Source organism: Leucoraja erinacea, chromosome 39, assembly GCF_028641065.1.
Source record: "Leucoraja erinacea ecotype New England chromosome 39, Leri_hhj_1, whole genome shotgun sequence".
Lineage (NCBI taxonomy): Eukaryota > Metazoa > Chordata > Chondrichthyes > Rajiformes > Rajidae > Leucoraja > Leucoraja erinaceus.
In genome coordinates this window covers 814297-833723 of record NC_073415.1, presented here as the reverse complement: position 1 = coordinate 833723, position 19427 = coordinate 814297, and the positions used below count along the sequence as shown (strand labels likewise).

General features: G+C 48.3%; 1 protein-coding gene across 1 annotated transcript in view; it reads right to left on the bottom strand.

The window, feature by feature from the left end:
* LOC129714462 (tetratricopeptide repeat protein 39A-like) overlaps positions 1-19427 on the bottom strand; it is a 113268-nt gene that overhangs the window by 58157 nt on the left and 35684 nt on the right. The window contains 2 exon segments of the mRNA XM_055664067.1: positions 458-589; positions 11177-11281. Of these exon segments, the coding sequence (XP_055520042.1) occupies positions 458-589; positions 11177-11281 (237 nt within the window).

Below are 19427 nucleotides of genomic sequence, written 5' to 3'. Positions count from 1 at the left end.
GAGTGGCCATTACCGTAAATCTCCGAGTTCGAATCAGGGCAAACTCGGGAGAGCTCTTGGAATGAACTCATACCGTGGGACTGGGCTATAACTGCTTCTTAAATGCTGGGATAGTCCCTGCCCCAACTACCTCCCCTGGCAGCTCGTTCTATATTATACTGTTTGAGCAGGGTTGTGGCGTCTGATGTGAGAAGAGGGGATGGTACTGGGCTTGTTTACAGTGGATTGTGTTTAAATATTCTGCTATGCTGCTGCAAGTAAAAGTTTCATTAATCTGGTTGAGTCGCACAGCAATAAAACACTCTTGACTCTTCGCGCAGGAACTGGAAATCAAGGCGCATTAATATTATCACACGCAAAGCCAGCTGTTGTATCGCCAAACCGAAAGCAAAGCAATGGCCAAGATAATCCACAAAGCCAAGAGAACCCGCCCATCCCCTCCCTCACCGCACCTCACCTTTGACAAATCTCCTGCGCCTCTTTCATCGTATGACCAGCACTGATGATGTCATCGTGTTCAAAGGTCATCATGGCTTGCATTTCCAAAATGGTGGCGTACATCAGAGAGTGGTACATGCTCTCCTTGGCCCTGTCAACAGAACGACAAGCAAGTTACTCAACCCAGCGAGTGAGGCCACACGCAAACTGGAGGAACAGCACCTCATATTCCACTCATATTACACCCCAACAGAATGATCATTTCATAGTCATAGAGTGATATGTGTGGAAACAGGCCCTGTGGCCCAACTTGCCCACACCGACCAACATATGCCAGCTACACTAGTCCCTCATGTCCGCATTTGGCCCATATCCCTCCAAACCTGTCCTATCCATGTATCTGTCTAATTCTGAAGAACGGTCTCGACCCGAAACGTCACGCATCCAGAGATGCTGCCTGTCCCGCCGAGTCACTCCAGATTTTTGTGTCTATCTTCTCATTTTTCTTAAACGTTGAGATAATCAAGCCAAGAGTGTTTTATTGTTGTATGTCCCAGATATAACAATAGAATTCTTACTTGCTGCAGCACAACAGAATATGTAAACATAGTATACTGTAAAGAATATAATAAACAAGATAAATAAAAGATTAAACCCTCTGAACATTTCACCTCACAGGAGGGGGAGGGCGAATTGCTACTGCAACAAGCAGGGGAAGTGCAATTGGAATTTATTTAAAGCCCACTGCTGAGGGAGGCAGGGGAGTGATAGAATCTTACGTTCAGGAACAGCTTGAGTTGGAGGACCACGCCTCCAGTGGGGGCTATGGGTAGGAAACGGGTGCATTGGGGAATACCTGGTCTAGTATACTTATATAAACTCTCATCTTGTATGTTTGTGTGTATGCATCTATGTCTGTGTATGTGCTTTTTTGTATCTTCGTCAAAACGCTATGCAGTAGTGCTGACATTTTTCCACATTCTTACTCACATCTTTCCCGTCCACACCATAATCAGGTCCCCTTCAGATTTGATGCTATATTTCACAAGTTATTGATGATTAAAGTTTTTTTTTAATCCTTTGAAATGAATCAGGGCTTCTGAGAGAGACAGTCTTCCAGCAGCTTCCAGTGATGATGTCACAATGCCATCTCACAGTCCACCAATCGCAATGGCATCTCATTTACATAGGCTGCTGAGTCCAACAATGACATCACAATGGGACCTGCCTGTGAAGTCTTCAAGCCCACACCGTTGCCAACAGTAACGGCAGCAAATTTTACCCCCAGCCCACTCCCCACAGCCCACAACCCACTCCCCACAGAATTTTAAGAGACAGAATTTTGGCAATGCCCCTCTCTGGGATTGGTGGCCCAATCGTTAAGCAGAATCACGTGGGAAGGATTTATTGGCTCTACAAAGCGCTGACGCCGACTCAAAAGTAGACCCCCGTGGTAATAATTCAGAAATCGGAGGTGCAAAGAGACTTGGGAGTGCTGGTACAGGATTCGAAAGTTAATTTGCAAGTCAAATCAGTAGTAAGGAAACCAAATGCAACACCAGCATTTATTTCAAGAGGACTGGAATATAAAAACACAGATGCTGAGGCTTTATAAGACACAGGTCAGGCTGCATTTGGAGTATTATGAGCAGTTTTTGGCCCCATACCCGAGGAAGGATGTGCTGGTTTTGGAGGGGGTCCAGAGGAGATTTACGAGAATGATCCCAGGAATGAGTGGGTTAACATATGATGAGCGTTTGATGTCACTGGGCCTGCACTCACTAGAGTTTAGAAGGATGAAGGGAGACATCATTGAAACTTACCAAACAGTGAAAGGCCTGGATAGAGTGGATGTGGAGAGGATGTATCAACTCATAAGGACACAACCTCAGAATAAAAAAACGTACATTTACAATGGAGATGCAGAGGAATTTCTTTAGCCAGAGGATGGTGAATCTGTGGAATTCATTGCCACAGATCGTGGTGGATGAATGGATATTTGGTCAATGGATATTTTTAAGGCGCAGATCAACAAATTCTCAATTAGTAAGGGAGGCAGGGGTTATGGGGAGACGGCAGGAGATTTGGGGTTGAGTGGGAAAAATGGATCAGCCATGATTGAATGGTGGAGTAGACTTGTTGGGCCGAATGGCCTAATTCAGCTCCAATAACATGAACTCCTTTAACCATTGCTCAGCGCATTTGCCCTATTTAGTTTAGTTTATTTTTCAGATACAATGCGGAATAAGGCCCTTCATCCCACTGAGTCCGCACCGACCAATGATCCCCGCACATTAACACACACTAGGGACAATTTACACTCATACCAAGCCAATTAACCTACAAACTTACGTCTTTGGAACGTGGAGATTATGGAAACCGAAGATCTTGGAGAAAACCCATGCAGAACACGGGGAGAACGCACAAACTCCGTACAGACAGCACCTGTAGTCGGGATCGAACCCAGGTCCCTGGCGCTGCAAGCGGTGCAAGGCAGCAACTCTAACGCTGCGCCACTGTGCCCAATTGATCAAGATTGTGTTGTAATTTTTGATAACCATCTTCACTATCTATGATACCACCCACTTCAGTGTCATCTAATCATCCCTTGTACATTCTCATCCAAAACATCGACATAAACCGCAAACAATAATGGGCCCAGCACCTTTGCCTGAGGCACACCACTAAATAATCACAGTGACAGTGGCTTCACTGTCACTCCCAAACCAACACATGAAATTGCAAAAAAAGACACAACGTTCTGGAGTCACTCAGTGGGTCGGTAACAGTGGCAGCACAGCTGTAGAGTTGCTGCCTTATGGGTTTGTCCCACTTAGGTGATTTTTCAGCAGACTGCCATCCCTGACTGTCAAAAACATGCCGGCACTCGCCTGAAAACCCAGGAATAATCACAGCTTCCATGGCGACTGTCAGAGTGGAATTGCACCTACACACACACGTTCTGGAGTCACTCAGTGGGTCGGTAACAGTGGCACACAGCGTAGAGTTGCTGCCTTATGGGCCTGTCACACTTGGGTGATTTTTCAGCACACACACTGTCAAGTTGCTGGCACACGCCTGAAAAACACAGGACATGCACGCACGCACAGTGGACACACACACGCACGCACGCACGCACACACACACATACACGCACACACGCACACACACACGCACTTCACACACGCACACATCGCATCGCAAAGGCAAGGGCCAGGGCAAGCGGGGGGAGCGCTGTCTGAAATTCACACGGTGCAAAGCCAAGGTGATACAGACACACACCGCGATGAACGGGAAGGTTAAGACGGCTAGCACAGTGTACGGTAAGTCCTTTAGAGGAGGGGGGAGGGAGGAAGGGGAGAAGGGGAGAGAAGGAGTGGAGACACTTTGAAGAAACCAGACAACTTTTAATAAGCCAGAGATACACAGCTGTGAAGTCCGGGGGACATTTAACTTTACCGGTCGGTTATCCTTGGTTCTGAAAACTCGTGCTTACGTTTTTTTTCCCTAATGAATCAATGAAGATGACTGGTCAGCAAAGGCGATTCACTAAAACTATCTCGACTACATGGCGACCCCATTACAACCGCAGCTACGACTACAGGATTAGCGATTTTCACCATGGCAACCAATTTTTGGACGCAGAAAATGGTTCAACATGTTGAACAATTTGCAGCGACCATATTGAGGCCGCGACTAGTTCCCAGAATGCGGGAACTCCTCACGACTATGAAGGAGACTCACCAGAGACCACCAGCGATCATGTGACGAGCGCAGAGTCTCCTGCACTTGCCTAAAAAGTCACCTAGGTGGGACAGGCCCATTAGAGGGCCAGAGACCCAGGTTCGATCCTGACTACGGGTGCTGTCTGTACCAAGTTTGTACATTTTCCCCGTGACCTACATGGGTTCCCTCCGAGATCTTCGGTTTCCTGTCACACTCCAAAGACGTGCAGGTTTGTAGGTTAATTGCCTTCAGTAAATTGTAAACTGTCCTTAGTGTGTGCAGGATAGTGTTAAGGGCCTGTTCCACCAGCATGCGACTGTATGCGGCAAGCGCGACCAAACCGGAAGCGGGGGCTGCGCGGAGGTCGAGTGAGTGACGTGAAGTTCGAGCGAGGTCCGTGGGAAGTTCGCACGTGATGTACGGCGTCAAGATGCTGCGTCCGGTGTCGAGACGCTGTGTGTGCCCGTTGAGGCGGTGCATACGGTGTTGAGGCGGCTGCGGGCCAACAGGCCGTTGCCGCGCGGAATTTTTGAACACGGTCAGTTTTTCAGAGCCCCGCGCGATATCGGGACCAGCTCCGCACAACTCCGGGAATCGAAGTGGGACCGGCCCCGCGAGGCCGTACGGCTCAAGCGACCACGTTGCCGCATGCAGTCGCATGCAGTGGGACAGGCCCATGTTCGGGGATTGCTGGTCGATGAAGACTCGGTGGGCTGAAGGGCCTGTTTCTGCGCTGTATCCAAAAATAAACCAAACATGAATAGATAAAGATTCATGTTTAAGAAGGAACTGCAGATGCTGGAAAAATTAATGGTAGACAAAAATGCTGGAGACACTCAGCAGGTGAGGCAGCATCTATGGAGCGAGGGGGTCTATTCCTTCTCTCCATAGATGCTGCCTCACCTGCTGAGTTTCTCCAGCATTTTTGTCTACCTTAGATAAAGATTCAAGTCTGGATGCTTTCCCAGAAACGTAACCTATCCTTATTCCCCAGAGATGCTGGCTGATCTGCTGAGGTACTCCAGCATTGTTTATTTGTAAACCAGGATCTGCTGTTCCTTGTGTCTACATGAAATATCTTAACTCCACCACAGCTCGCGGGTCCTTGTTTTGTGTAAACAATTTGCCCACACAAATCACAGCGACTGCAACTCTAAAGACAATTTAACTGTGACGCCTAGATGTTGAGCAAGGTGACTCGCAGGCAATCGTGATTCGTGGGGCTTCAATCGGCCCGTTAGAGGGGCCTTTCATCGCCCGGCGCGGCTTAAAACCGGCCGCGGGATTTTCCATCGCCCAGCATCGGGTGCCTCGATCGCCTTTGACCGCGGGGCAGTGGAAGATCCCACGGCCTGCTGACCAACGTCTCTCTCATCCAATCGGCGCCCTCGATCATAAGTCCCGCCCACGCGGTCTCGCGGAAAGCGGAGATTTTTAATAGATTTTGTTTTCACCAAATATCAAAATCCGGATTACAAAAGGTGAGGGGGACGTATGTGTCCCCGACCCCCTCCCCCCCCCCGGGATTTCCGCCCATGATGTTTCGGGGCGAGACCCTTGGGTTGGTTCGGGGAACAGAGGGGGGCGGACGGAGTGGTTTAGGTACAGAGGAGGGAGTGGTTTAGTTTGGGGATAGAAAAACATAGAAAATAGGTGCAGGAATAGGCCATTCGGCCCTTCGAGCCCGTACCGCCATTCAATATGATCATGGCTGATCATCCAACTCAGTATCCTGTACCTGCCTTCTCTCCATACCCCCTGATCCCTTTAGCCACAAGGGCCACATCTAATTCCCTCGGATGGGATGTAATGAGGAAGAGCGAAGGCACTTAATCCGTTAAAATGGTTGATCTGCGATCTGAAGATCACACCCTCGATCCTCGCCTCCCTCCCCGAAAGCAGCTTCTTCCTTCACATTAGCAAAACACATTACGTTCATGCTCGTAAAGCCAATTAGATCGCAGCCTCTGTTTTATTACTCAAGTTGACCACAATCCCATGCTGCCATTTAATTCACACATAAAGCCACATCATAAATTCCTGGCTGTAGACACAAAATGCTGGAGTAACTCAGTGGGACAGGCAGCATTTCTGGAGAGAAGGAACGGGTGACTTTTCGGGTCGAGACCCTTCTTCAAACTAAAGCCGCTGTCCCACTTTCCCGAGTTACTCACGAATTCTCCCGAGTTTTCCCCTTGATTCAAACTCGGAGATGCCCGCCGTTTCTTCCCAGAGGCAATTCGGACTGTAAACGCCTTTCTCACCAGGTACTAACTGTACAGAACGTTTTTCCTTCTATTATTTATTATGTAAAATAATATGTGTGTTATGATTGTGTTTATAATTTGTTTGGGTGTTTTGTTGTTCCGCGAGCATTGCCACTTTCATTTCACTGCACATCTCGTATGTGTATGTGACAAATAAACTTGACTTGACTTGACTTGTGTACTCGGGGCTATTTTTTTTTTTTTACTCGTGGATATTTTTCAACATGCTGAAAAAACGTCCCGACTTACCTGATGCCCCGAGTACCTACGGCTGGCATTACGAGCCGCTACGAAATATCTACGGACTACTAAAGAGCCTGTCCCACGAGCATGCGACTCCATGCGGCAAGCGCGACCTCAAGTGGTCGCTTGAGCCGTAAGGCCTTCGAGCCGTTCCCACTTCGATCGCCAGAACCGTATGGAGTTGTGCGGAGCTGGTCCCGACATCGCGCGGGGCTCCGAAAAACTGACCGTGTTCAGAAATTCCGCGCGGCAACGGCCTGCTGGCCCGCAGCCGCCTCAACGCCATACGCACCGCCTCGACGGGCGTGCCCTGCGTCTCGACGCCGTACGTCACGCGCGAACTTCCCGCTGACTTCGCTCGAACTTCACGTCACTCACTCAACCTCCACGCGGCCCCCGCTTCCGCTTTGGTCGCGCTTGCCGCATGCAGGTCGCATGGTCGTGGGACTGCCCCTTTAGGCCTCCTATGGATTTGCTACGGACATTCTCCGAGTTTGAATCAAAGGGAAAACTCAGGAGAATTCATGAGTAATTCGGGAAAGTGGGACAGGGGCTTAAATCTTTAGTAGAGTCTTGATCCGAAACATCACCCGTTCCTTCTCACCAGAGATGGAGTTACTCCAGCAATTTGTGTCTATCTTTGGGTTAAACCAGCATCTGCAGTTCCTTCTTCCACATAAACTCCTGGCTTCCTGATTCTGTTAATGTCTAACCCCAGGCAGCATTGTTTGAGGGAGGCACAGATAAGCACAGACAATGCAGCTAGTGTTGACACTTGAGGCACAAGTCGAGCACTGCTCGTTTGCTAAAGGAGGTGGAAACGAGATTCTGAGCAAACACCAGAGTCCACGTCAGCAGGGCCTGGCTGCAGCTGCCACCTACAAGCTGGGGTGGGGAGGGGAGGGGAGGGGAGTTTCTACACCCACGCCATTCCTCCCAGGCCGTGTCTACTGGTACTCTCCATCACGGAGACTATCCCGACCTCTGGAAACATTCATGCTTTGTAGGTGAACGTGGCATATCGAAGAATCTTGGCTCTCAGCCATCAGACTATCTGACATTGGCTCTGCGGCAACTTTACTGCCTCACAGCGGCAGAGGCCCGGGTTCAATCCTGGTCACGAGTGCTGTCCGTGCGGTGTTTTGTACATTTTCCCTGTGACCACGTGGGTTTTCTCCAGGTGCTCCGGTTTCCTCCCACACTCCAAAGACGTACAGGTTTGTCGGTTAATGGCATTGGTGAAAATTGTAAATTGTCGCTAGTGTGTAGGATAGTGTTAATGTGCGGGAATCGCTGGCCGACGTGGACACAATGGGCCTTATTTCCGCGCTGTATCTCTAAACTAGAAAACATGGGAGCAGAATTAGTCTATTTGGCCCACCGAGTCAACTCCGCCATTCAATCAGGGGCGGAAAACCCGGGGGGGCCAGAGGGGACACGTCCCCCCCATGTTTTGAGAAATGGGGGACATCCCAATTTTAAAATCTCCGCTTTTAGCGCTGGATTGAGTCTCCGAAGCCTCGCGTGCGTGTGTGTGTGTGTGTGTGTGTGTGTGTGTGTGTGTGTGTGTGTGCGCGCGCATGCGCGTGCGTGTGTGTGGGTGTGTGTGCGCCAAAAAATTGTATCCCCTGTCCCTGCATGTTTTGACAGCGAGTTCCGCTCTTTCATTCAATCATGGCTGATCTTTCTTCCCTCTCAACCCCATTCTCCTGGCTTCTCCCCATAACCTTTGACACCCCTACTAATCAAGAACCTATCAATCTTTGCTGTATAAATACCCAATGTCTTGGCCTTCACCGCCATCTGCAGCAATGAATTTCACAGATTCACCACTACCTTGCTGAAGAAATTCCTCATCTTCATTCTAAAGGTCTGTCCTATTATTCTGAGGCTGTGGCCTCTGGTTCTAGGCCCACTACTGGAAACCTGCTCTCCACATCCACTCTAGGCCTTTCATTATTCAGTAGGTTTCAATGCGATTCCCCCTCATCCTATCAAACTCCAGTGCGTACAGGCTCAGAGCCATTAAACACTCTTCATATGTTAACCCAATCATCCCTGGGATCATTCTCTGAACCCTCTCCAAGCCCAGCACATCCCACCTCCGATATGGGGCCCAAAACTGCTCACAATATTCCAAATGTGTCCTGATCAGTCAGAGTATTGAGTATAGGAGGAACGTCACCCATTCCTTCTCTCCAGAGATGCTGCCTGTCCCACTGAGTTCCTCCAGCATTTTAGAAACATAGAAACATAGAAATTAGGTGCAGGAGTAGGCCATTCGGCCCTTCGAGCCTGCACCGCCATTCAATATGATCATGGCTGATCATCCAACTCAGTATCCCGTACCTGCCTTCTCTCCATACCCCCTGATCCCCTTAGCCACAAGGGCCACATCTAACTCCCTCTAAAATATAGCCAATGAACTGGCCTCAACTACCCTCTGTGGCAGAGAGTTCCAGAGATTCACCACTCTCTGTGTGAAAAAAGTTCTTCTCATCTCGGTTTTAAAGGATTTCCCCCTTATCCTTAATCTGTGACCCCTTGTCCTGGACTTCCCTAACAACGGGAACAATCTTCCTGCATCTAGCCTGTCCAACCCCTTAAGAATTTTGTAAGTTTCTATAAGATCCCCTCTCAATCTCCTAAATTCTAGAGAGTATAAACCAAGTCTATCCAGTCTTTCTTCATAAGACAGTCCTGACATCCCAGGAATCAGTCTGGTGAACCGTCTCTGCACTCCCTCTATGGCAATAATATCCTTCCTCAGATTTGGAGACCAAAACTGTACGCAATACTCCAGGTGTGGTCTCACCAAGACCCTGTACAACTGCAGTAGAACCTCCCTGCTCCTATACTCAAATCCTTTTGCAATGAAAGCTAACATACCATTCGCTTTCTTTAGTGCCTGCTGCACCTGCATGCCTACCTTCAATGACTGGTGTACCATGACACCCAGGTCTCGCTGTATCTCCCCCTTTCCCAATCGGCCACCATTTAGATAATAGTCTGCTTTCCCGTTTTTGCCAGTATTGAGTATTGAGTACTTGAGTATAGGATGAACATTGCCCATTCCTTCTCTCCAGAGATGCTGCCTGTCCCGCTGAGTTACTCCAGCATTTTGTGTCTACCTTCGATTTAAACCAGCATCCTTTTGAGTATAGAAGTTGGAGCATTATGTTGCAGTTGCAAAAGACGTTAGTCAGGCTGCAATTGGAGTATTGTGTTCAGATTTATTCACACTGCTATAGGAAGGATGGCATTAAGCTGGAAAGAATGCAAAGATTTATGATGTTTAAGAAGGAACTGCAGATGGTGGAAAATCGAAGGTAGACAAATGTTCTGCAGTTCCTTCTTAAACACTTTGTCATTTCCGGTAGCCCTTGCTGTCTCCTCCCCTTCCCAGCTCTCCCTCAGCCCTCGGGCCCCTCCTCTTCCATTTTCTTTTCTTCTCCCCGCCCCCACCCTCCATTAACCTGAAGAAGGGTTTCGGCCCAAAACGTTGTCTATTTCCTTTGCTCCATAGATGCTGCTGCACCCGCTAAGTTTCTCCAGCACTTTTGTCTAGCAAAGATTGATGAGGTTGCCACAACTCAAGGACCTCAGCTATAGGGGAGAAATTGGGCAGGCTAGGGCTTTATTCCTTCCTGCGCAGGGCGCTAAGCGGTGATCTTATAAAGGTGTATTAAATCATGAGGGAACTCAATAGGGAGTCTATTATTCAGGGTAGGAGAACCAAGTACCAGAGGACATAGACTGAAGAAGAGTGAACCTGAGGGGCAACTGTTGCTTTCAGAGGGTGGTGGGTGTATGGAAAGAAGAGGTCAATAGACAATAGGTGCAGGAATAGGCCATTCGGCCCTTCGAGCCAGCACCGCCATTCAATGTGATCATGGCTGAACATTCACAATCAGTACCCCGTTCCTGCCTTCCCACCATATCCCCTTTTTAAGATGTTGAAAAATGTCCACGAGTAAAAAAAATAGCCCGGAGTACCTACGGCGGGCATCTCCGAGTTTGAATCAAGGGGAAAACTCGGGAGAATTCGGGAGTAATTCGGGAAAGTGGAACAGGGGCTTTACTCCAGCATTTTGCATTTATCTTTGGACTTGAAGGGTACATAAAACATGGTGACTCTTTTGTATGGATTCAGTCTGGACTATTAACTTACACTCTTATACTTGGTATGATTGTATAGATTGCCAATGTATAGATTACCACTGAACTGTCTGCAAAAAAGGTCACATCTTTTAGTTTAGAGATACAGCGTGGAAACAGACCCTTCAGCCCACTGAGTCCACAACTATCCTACACACAATTTACAATCTTTACTAAAGCCAATTAATCTATAAACCCACAGGTAATTGGAGCGTGGGAGAAGGCCGGAGCACCCGGGGAAAACCCACGTGGTCAAGGAGAGAACGATCAAACTCCGTACAGACAAGATGTATTCAAGATGGAACCCGGGTCTCTTTATTAGTGGTAACCATGGAAGATCCTACCTTGGTTTCAGCACCTCAAGGCTCTCGCTGAATTGGTTGTTGAGGAACATGTTCATGGCCATCATGCATTCATCCAGGCAAGTCTTCATGTCTACACCTGGGGAACTGAGGAAAGAACATTTCTCATCATCATTTCAGACTACACATGGACTACTTGGTCAAAATACACGTGGCCCTGCTAACACACTAACTGTCCCATGAGGCACCCAACAAATGGCCTAAATAAGGGGCTCGACCAAAAATATCACCTATTCCTGTTCTCCAGAGACGCTGCCTGTCCCACTGAGTTACTCCAGCACTTTGTAAGTAAGTAAGTTTATTGGCCATGTATTCACATACAAGGAATTTGCCTTGGTGCTCCGCCCACAAGTAACAACATGACATACAGTGACAGTTACGAATGACTCAGAAAACACTAAACATTAATAATAATAAAACATTAATGATAAAACACCATTGCTCAAGCATGTGAACCAACAAAATACCAGATCAAAGGGAGGCTACAGATTTTTGGCTGTTGAGTAGAGCAACTACTCGTGGATAAAAACTGGTTTTATGTCTGGTTGTGGCAGCTTTGACAATCTGGAGTCCAGAGTCTACCTTCAGTTTAAAGCAGCATCTGCAGTTCCTTCCTACATATTTTGTCCGTTCCACTGCAAAATCTCCTCAAGGTAAGCCTACTTTGAAGAAGTTCTCCTCCTCTCTCCACTACAAGTTCTGCAACACCCTCTCTCGCTGCTCCCACTCTGTGGAGTCTAAAACAAGGTCTTGACCTATTCCTTTTCCTCAGAGATGCTGCCTTCCTCGCTGAGTTACTCCAATTTTTTGTGTCTACCTTACAGCATCCAGAACCAGGGGCCAAAGTTTAAAAATAAGGAAGGTACACAAAATTGCTGGAGAAACTCAGCGGGTGCAGCAGCATCTATGGAGCGAAGAAAATAGGCGACGTTTCGGGCCGAAACCCTTCTTCAGACTGATGGGGGGTGGGAGGGGAGAAGGAAGGAAAAAGGGGAGGAGGAGGAGCCCGAGGGTTAAGGAAGGGGAGGAGACAGCAAGGGCTAGCAAAATTGGGAGAATTCAACATTCATGCCATCAGGATGCAAGCTGCCCAGGCGGAATATGAGGTGCTGTTCCTCCACCGACATGCTCAGTGTTCATCGCCATCTTAAAATGGCCTCAAACTGAACGGAGTCCTGGACCGATTAAGGGAGCAACTAAGGGCCAATCACGTTGCAAAGCGGTTGCATTCTGGGACGTCTAACAAGGGCAGGACCTACACAGTAAATGGTCGGCCTCTGGGGAGTGTTGTGGATCAGAGGGATCTAGGAGTACAGGTGCATAGTTCCTTGAAGGTCGTGTCGCAGGTGGATAAGGTGGACAAGAAGGCTTTTGGCACTTTGGCCTTCATCAGTCAGAGTATTGAGTATAGAAGTTGGGAGGTCATGTTGCAGTTGTCTAAGACGTTGGTGAGACCGCATTTGGAATATTGTGTTCAGTTCTGGTCACCATGTTATAGGAAAGATATTGTCAAGCTTGAAAGGGTTCAGAGAAGATTTACGAGGATGTTGCCAGGGCTAGAGGGTGTAAGCTATAGGGAGAGGTTGAGTAGGCTGGGTCTCTATTCCATGGAGCGCAGGAGAGGAATAGATCGGTAGGTGCACAGACTCTTGAGCAGAGCAGGGGAATCGAGGACCAGAGGACATGGGTTCTAGGTGACGGGGAAATTATTTAATAGGAATCTGATGGGTAACTTTTTCACACAAAGGGTGGTGGGTGTATGGAACAAGCTGCCAGAGGAGGTAGTTGAGGCTGGAATTATCCCAACGTTTAAGAAACAGTTAGACAGGTACATGGATAGGACAGGTTTGGAGGGATATGGACCAGGCACAGGCAGGTGGGACTAGTGTAGGTGGGACATGTTGGCCAGTATGGGCAAGTTGGGCCGAAGGGCCTGTTTCCACACTCTAGGACTCTATACAATCATGGCATGGAAGAGACTTTTAGCTAGACAAAAAAGGCAGCTACAAATTGCTGGAAGTAACTCAGTGGATCAGGGAGCATCTCTCCGGAGTAAATCGATAGGTGATGTGTCAGATCAGGACCCTGGATATGCAAGGAATGCAAGGATTATAAAATCATAAAATGACTGGACAAGCTAGATGCGGGAAAAATGTTCCCAATGTTGGGCGAGTCCAGAACCAGGGGCCACAGTCTTTCACCCAGAGAGTTGTGAATTTATGGAATTCCCTGCCACAGAGGGCAGTGGAGGCCAAGTCACTGGATGGATTTAAGAGAGAGTTAGACAGAGCTCTTGGGGCTAGTGGAGTCAAGGGATCTGGGGAGAAGGCAGGCACGGGTTATTGATAGGGGACGATCAGCCATGATCACAATGAATGGCGGTGCTGGCTCGAAAGGCCGAATGGCCTCCTCCTGCACCTATTTTCTATGTTTCTATGTTTCATAGAAACATAGAAACATAGAAATTAGGTGCAGGAGGAGGCCATTCGGCCCTTCGAGCCTGCACCGGCATTCAATATGATCATGGCTGATCATCCAACTCAGTATCCCGTACCTGCCTTCTCTCCATATCCTCTGATCCCCTTAGCCACAAGGGCCACATCTAAATCCCTCTTAAATATAGCCAATGAACTGGCCTCGACTACCCTCTGCGGCAGAGAGTTCCAGAGATTCACCACTCTCTGTGTGAAAAAAGTTCTTCCTTATCCTTAAACTATGACCCCTTGTTCTGGACTTCCCCAACATCGGGAACAATCTTCCTGCATCTAGCCTGTCCAACCCCTTAAGAATTTTGTAAGTTTCTATAAGATCCCCTCTCAATCTCCTAAATTCTAGAGAGTAGGCCCTACAAGCCAGATTTCTATGATATGGATCATGTAAAGGAAGAGGAGATAAGTTTAACATGATTCACATACAGCACAGCCATTGTGGGCCGAATGGCCTGTTCCTGTGCTGTCCTGTTCGATGTTCTAGGTTCTATTAGTAGACACTAGCAAAGCAGACGGATGTTTAAAATCAACATTTCCTTTTCGCTCCACAATTAATTAAATTCAGGACTTCAGCAAATTGGGTGGGATTTGCATTCAACATGGAACAGTTATGACATTGGATGGAAGCTGCATACCAAATCTCATTGCGCTTATGTGCAATGACAATAAAATATATTATTATTATTATTATTATTATTATTATTATTAACAGTACAGTGAGGGAACTGGCCAGTCTGAAGAAGGGCCTCAACCCAAAACATCACCCATTCCTTCTCTCCAGAGATGCTGCCTGTCCCGCTGAGTTACTCCAGCATTATAGACAATAGACAGTAGACAATAGGTGCAGGAGTAGGCCATTCGGCCCTACACGCCAGCACAGCCATTCAATGTGATCATGGCTGATCATCCACAATCAGTACCCCATTCTTGCCTTCTCCCCATATCCCTTAACTGCGCTATCCCTAAGAGCTCAATCTAACTCTCTCTTGAATGCATCCAGAGAACCAGCCTCCACCGCCCTATGAGGCACCATTATATGTCTATCTTCGGTGTAAACCAACATCTGCAGTTCCTTCCTTTACAGAAGTCGGCCCTTCGCCCACAATGTCTGTGCCGAACTATGATGCCAAGGCCAAATCTTATCTGCCCGCACGTAATCCATATCCCTCCCTTCCCTGCATGTCCCTTGTATTTGTGTCGGAAACTGGTCCAGATCCTGGAATCACCAGCTCAATGGTGGGGCTGCCCCGCTGAGCTCAAGCTTGCTGGAAAATACTACACCAGTTCACAAACACACAAGTTCACAAGTTATATTAGTCGAATTAGGCCATTTGGCCCATCCAGTCTCCTCCACCATTCAATCATGGCTGATCTCTGCCTCTTAATTCCATTTTCCTGCCTTCTCCCCATAGCGAGAGCGGTGCTGGCTCGAAGGGCCGAATGGCCTCCTCCTGCATCTATTTTCTATGTTTCTAACCCTTGACACCCGTTCAAATCAAGAATTTGTCAACCTCTGCCTTAAAACTATCCACTGGCTTGGCCTCCACAGCCCTCTGCGGCAATGAGTTCCACAGATTCACCACCTTCTGACTAAAGAAGTTCCTCCTCACCCCCTTTCTAAAAGAGCACCCTTTAATTCTGAGGCTGTGACCTCTGGTCCTAGACTCTCCCACCACTGGAAACATCCTCTCCACATCCACTCTACCCAGGCCTTTCATTATTCTGTAAGTTTCAATGAGGTCTCCCCTCAAGTTTCAAAACTCCGGTGAGTACAGGCCCAGTGGTGTCAAACACTGATCATATGTTAACACACTCATTCCTGGAATCATTCTTGTAAACCTCCTCTGGATCCTCTCCAGAGCCAGCACATCCTTCCTCAGATATGGGGCCCAATCCTTGCACCAACCTCCACCCTCTACTTCCCCTTCTCAGTGGACAGGAGAAAAGCAACCGCATTCTCTTGCATATGCACTCAGTGGGTTGTTCTGTACTGACTGGAGCTGATTGCGCTAATGTGCAGGGATAGACAATAGACAATAGGTGCAGGAGTAGGTCATCCGGCCTAAGGAGCCAGCACCGCCATTCAATGCGATCATGGCTGATCATCCCCATCAGTACCCCGTTCCTGCCTTCTCCCCATATCCCCTGACTCAGCTATCTTTAAGAGCCTTATCTAGCTCTCTCTTGAAAGTATCCAGAGAACCGGCCTCCACCGCCCTCTGAGGCTGAGATAGTTTTGCTGAGCTGTATGCACGAAAAATCCCTGCACCTGCTAAACATGACCATAAAGCAACCATTGAACATTCAGGATGGTGCAGTGGTTCAGCATTCACCATTTCAGAGAAAGCCCTTCATTAAAATTACAGGCCCCACACACTCAGTAGATGGATGTAGCCAATACGGCTGGGAAAGAACTGTTCTCAAGGGGGGCAATGCAGTGTGAGGTGAGACCAATAACAATGAAATATTTAAAGGAATTGATTGAAAAAGTACAAGAAACAGGAGCACTAGTGCTTTCCCAGCCTGCTCCACCACTCAACGTGTTGTTGGCTGATGTGATCTCTGATCTCGCCTTGTTCCTGATCTGCACCAAATCTCCAATCCACACTCCCGACGTACAGAAAATGTAACAACCGTTGCAGTAGTTCACAACAAAATGGACGTCCCTTTATCCCGAGCCCGTGTCCTCATGTTCCAGGTTACCCCACCACAAGGAACATCCTCTTGGCCACACTACTAGTCACACCCCTCTGAATCTTTCTTTACAAGATGCAGGTAATCTCGCAACGTTTAAGAAGCATTTAGACTGGTAACAGGTTTAGAGGGAGACAAAAGGGCTGGAGAAACTCAGCGGGTGCAGCAGCATCTATGGAGCGAAGGAAATAGGCAAAGTTTCGGGCCGAAACCCTTCTTCAGACTGATGTAGGGTTGAGGGGTGGGGAGAAGAAAGGAAATGTTGCCTGGGTTTCAGCAACTAAGTTACAGAGAAAGGTTGAATAAGTTAGGTCTTTATTCTCTGGAGCGCAGAAGGTTAAGGGGGGACTTGATAGAGGTCTTTAAAATGATGAGAGGGATAGACAGAGTTGACGTGGACAAGCTTTTCCCATTGAGAGTAGGGAAGATTCAAACAAGAGGACATGACTTGAGAATTAAGGGACAAAAGTTTAGGGGTAACATGAGGGGGAATTTCTTTACTCAGAGAGTGGTAGCTGTGTGGAATGAGCTTCCAGTGGAAGTGGTGGAGGCAGATTCGATTTTATCATTTAAAAATAAATTGGATCGGTATATGGATGGGAAAGGAATGGAGGATTATGGTCTGAGTGCAGGTAGATGGGACTAGGGGAGAATAATTGTTCGGCACGGACTTGTAGGGCCTGTTTCCGTGCTGTAATTGTTATATGGTTATATTAAAAAGGAAGAGGAGGAGCCCGAGGGCTGAGGGAGAGCTGAGAAGGGGAGGAGACAGCAGGGGCTACCGGAATTTGGAGAAGTCATTGTTTATGCCGCTAGGGTGCAGAGGGATATGGGTCAGGTGTGGGCAGGTGGGACTAGTGTAGATGGGGCATGTTGGTCGGTGTAGTCACATTGGGCTCAATTCGCATACAATTGAAGTAAACATTCATAAATGACATTATGGTCTGTGTTTGCCTGAGTCTATGGGATGCTGCTGGAAGCAAGATTGTCATTACACGTGTATCTCATTGAATTGTACATATGATGACAAACTCAATTTGACTTGTGCTCGAGGCAAACGATATTCGCTCTGAAACACGGCAATTAGCAATTAGCAGATTTATATCAGCGCTTGGCAAGATGGCCTCTCCAGGGGCTTACTGGGAGCAGACATAGATCCTAGGCTGGAAGTTCAACATGCAAGCAAGAGGCCCGTGAACAAAGGAACAAACAGCACATCAAGGGCTCCCAGAGTGAATTAGAGATATAGATCGCAGATGTTGGCGCAGCGATAGAGTTTCTGTCTCAGCGAGTAGAGGACCAGTGCCGTCAAACGCTCATCATAGGTTAACCCACTCGTTCCTGGGGCCAGTCTTGTAAACCCGTGAGTGGTGAGTCTGTGGAATTCTCTGCCTCAGAGGACGGTGGAGGCAGATTCTATGGTTGCTTTCAAGAGAGAGCTGGATAGGGCTCTTAAAGATAGCGGAGTCAGGGGATATGGGGAGTAGGCAGGAACGGGGTTGATCAGCCATGATCACATTGAATGGCGGTGCTGGCTCGAAGGGCCAAATGGCCTACTCCTGCACCTATTGTCTAATGGACCCTCTCTAGAGCCAGCACATCCATCCTCAGATATGGTGCCCAAATAATCAAAATTTAAAAAAGCTGACTAAAGGTGTTCAACCCCAAACACTGCCACTGTTTCTCTCTCCGCAGATGCTGCCCGACATGCTGGCCATTTCCTGCACTTCCTGTTTTTATCTTACATTTCCATCATCTGCCAGTTTGCGATTTTTATTTTTGCTTTCCTGGAGATCGGAGCAGGGAGATAGCAAGAGCGTGGCAGTGTAGGAGATGAGCTAGAGGATCGGGGGCTGAGAGGCGTTTTGCACGGCAACAGGAGTGGGTGAGGAGGAAGGATGGGAGAGAACGGACAGAACTGTCCAAACGCACATAGACTTTCACCCAGGTCAGGGGGAATCAGGATGCAGAGGACATGTGAGAGGGAAAAGATTTAAATGGAATCAGGGAATGGCGGGTATATGGAATGAGCTGCCAGGGACAGTTCAGGCAGGTCCTATAATAACATTTAAAAGACACTTGAGGGACTAGCGTAGATGGGGCATCTTGGTCACCATGGCCAAACTGGACTGGATGATTCTATGACACATCCAGCACTTAGCTGCACCATCACACCCTTCATTTATTTGACATTCTTTAATTTTATTTTTTTAAGCAAAAATAATTTAATCAATTATTAAAAATAATATTCACAGCACACAAAAACACAAAACAAAACCCACCACCATAACACGAGTCAAACAAATACACTAAATGAACTATTATACAACTATGTTCCAATCCCACATCAAGGATGAATTCCACTCCCCGCGGTGCCCAGCGGTCCAGGAAATCCCCCAGGGTACCCGTGGACAGCGCGCAGAGCCCTCTTCCGCCTGGCACCGTGACTCACGGATGGCCAGCTTGGCCAGGCCCAGGAGCAACCCAACCAGGACATCTTCAGCCCTGCCCTCTACCCTACGCACTGGGTGTCCAAAGATGAGGATGGTGGGTGTGAAATGCAGCCATAAGGCAAGGAGCAGCCCCTTTCGGTATTGGAACAGGGGCTGCGGCCTCAGGCACTCCATGTACACGTGGTACACAGACTCTTCCAGCCCGCAACAGTGGCAGGCGGTTGGCGAGTCTGTGAACTGCGAGAGAAACAGGTTGCAGGGAACACCTCGGTGCAATACCCTCCACCCCAGGTCCCCAATGTAGAGGGGGAGAATCCCTGCTTAGAGGGACCCCCCCTCGCGACCAGAAAGGCAACACCGATCGCCACTTGGTGTCCGGACGGTGGACCAGGGCGAGGAAGCGCAGGGTGTGGAGGAGGAGCCCGTACAGGACGGTGTCGAGGAAAGGCGGCTCAAGTTGTGTGGGGCCGGCTCCCAGGATGGATTACGGTGCCTGGGTCCGACGAATACTTCCGGCTGAGCGGGCGCTTGCTCAACCACAAGTACTCCACACGTTTGAGCCCCCGTGGGGTGGGGCAAGGACCGGCTGCTCTCATG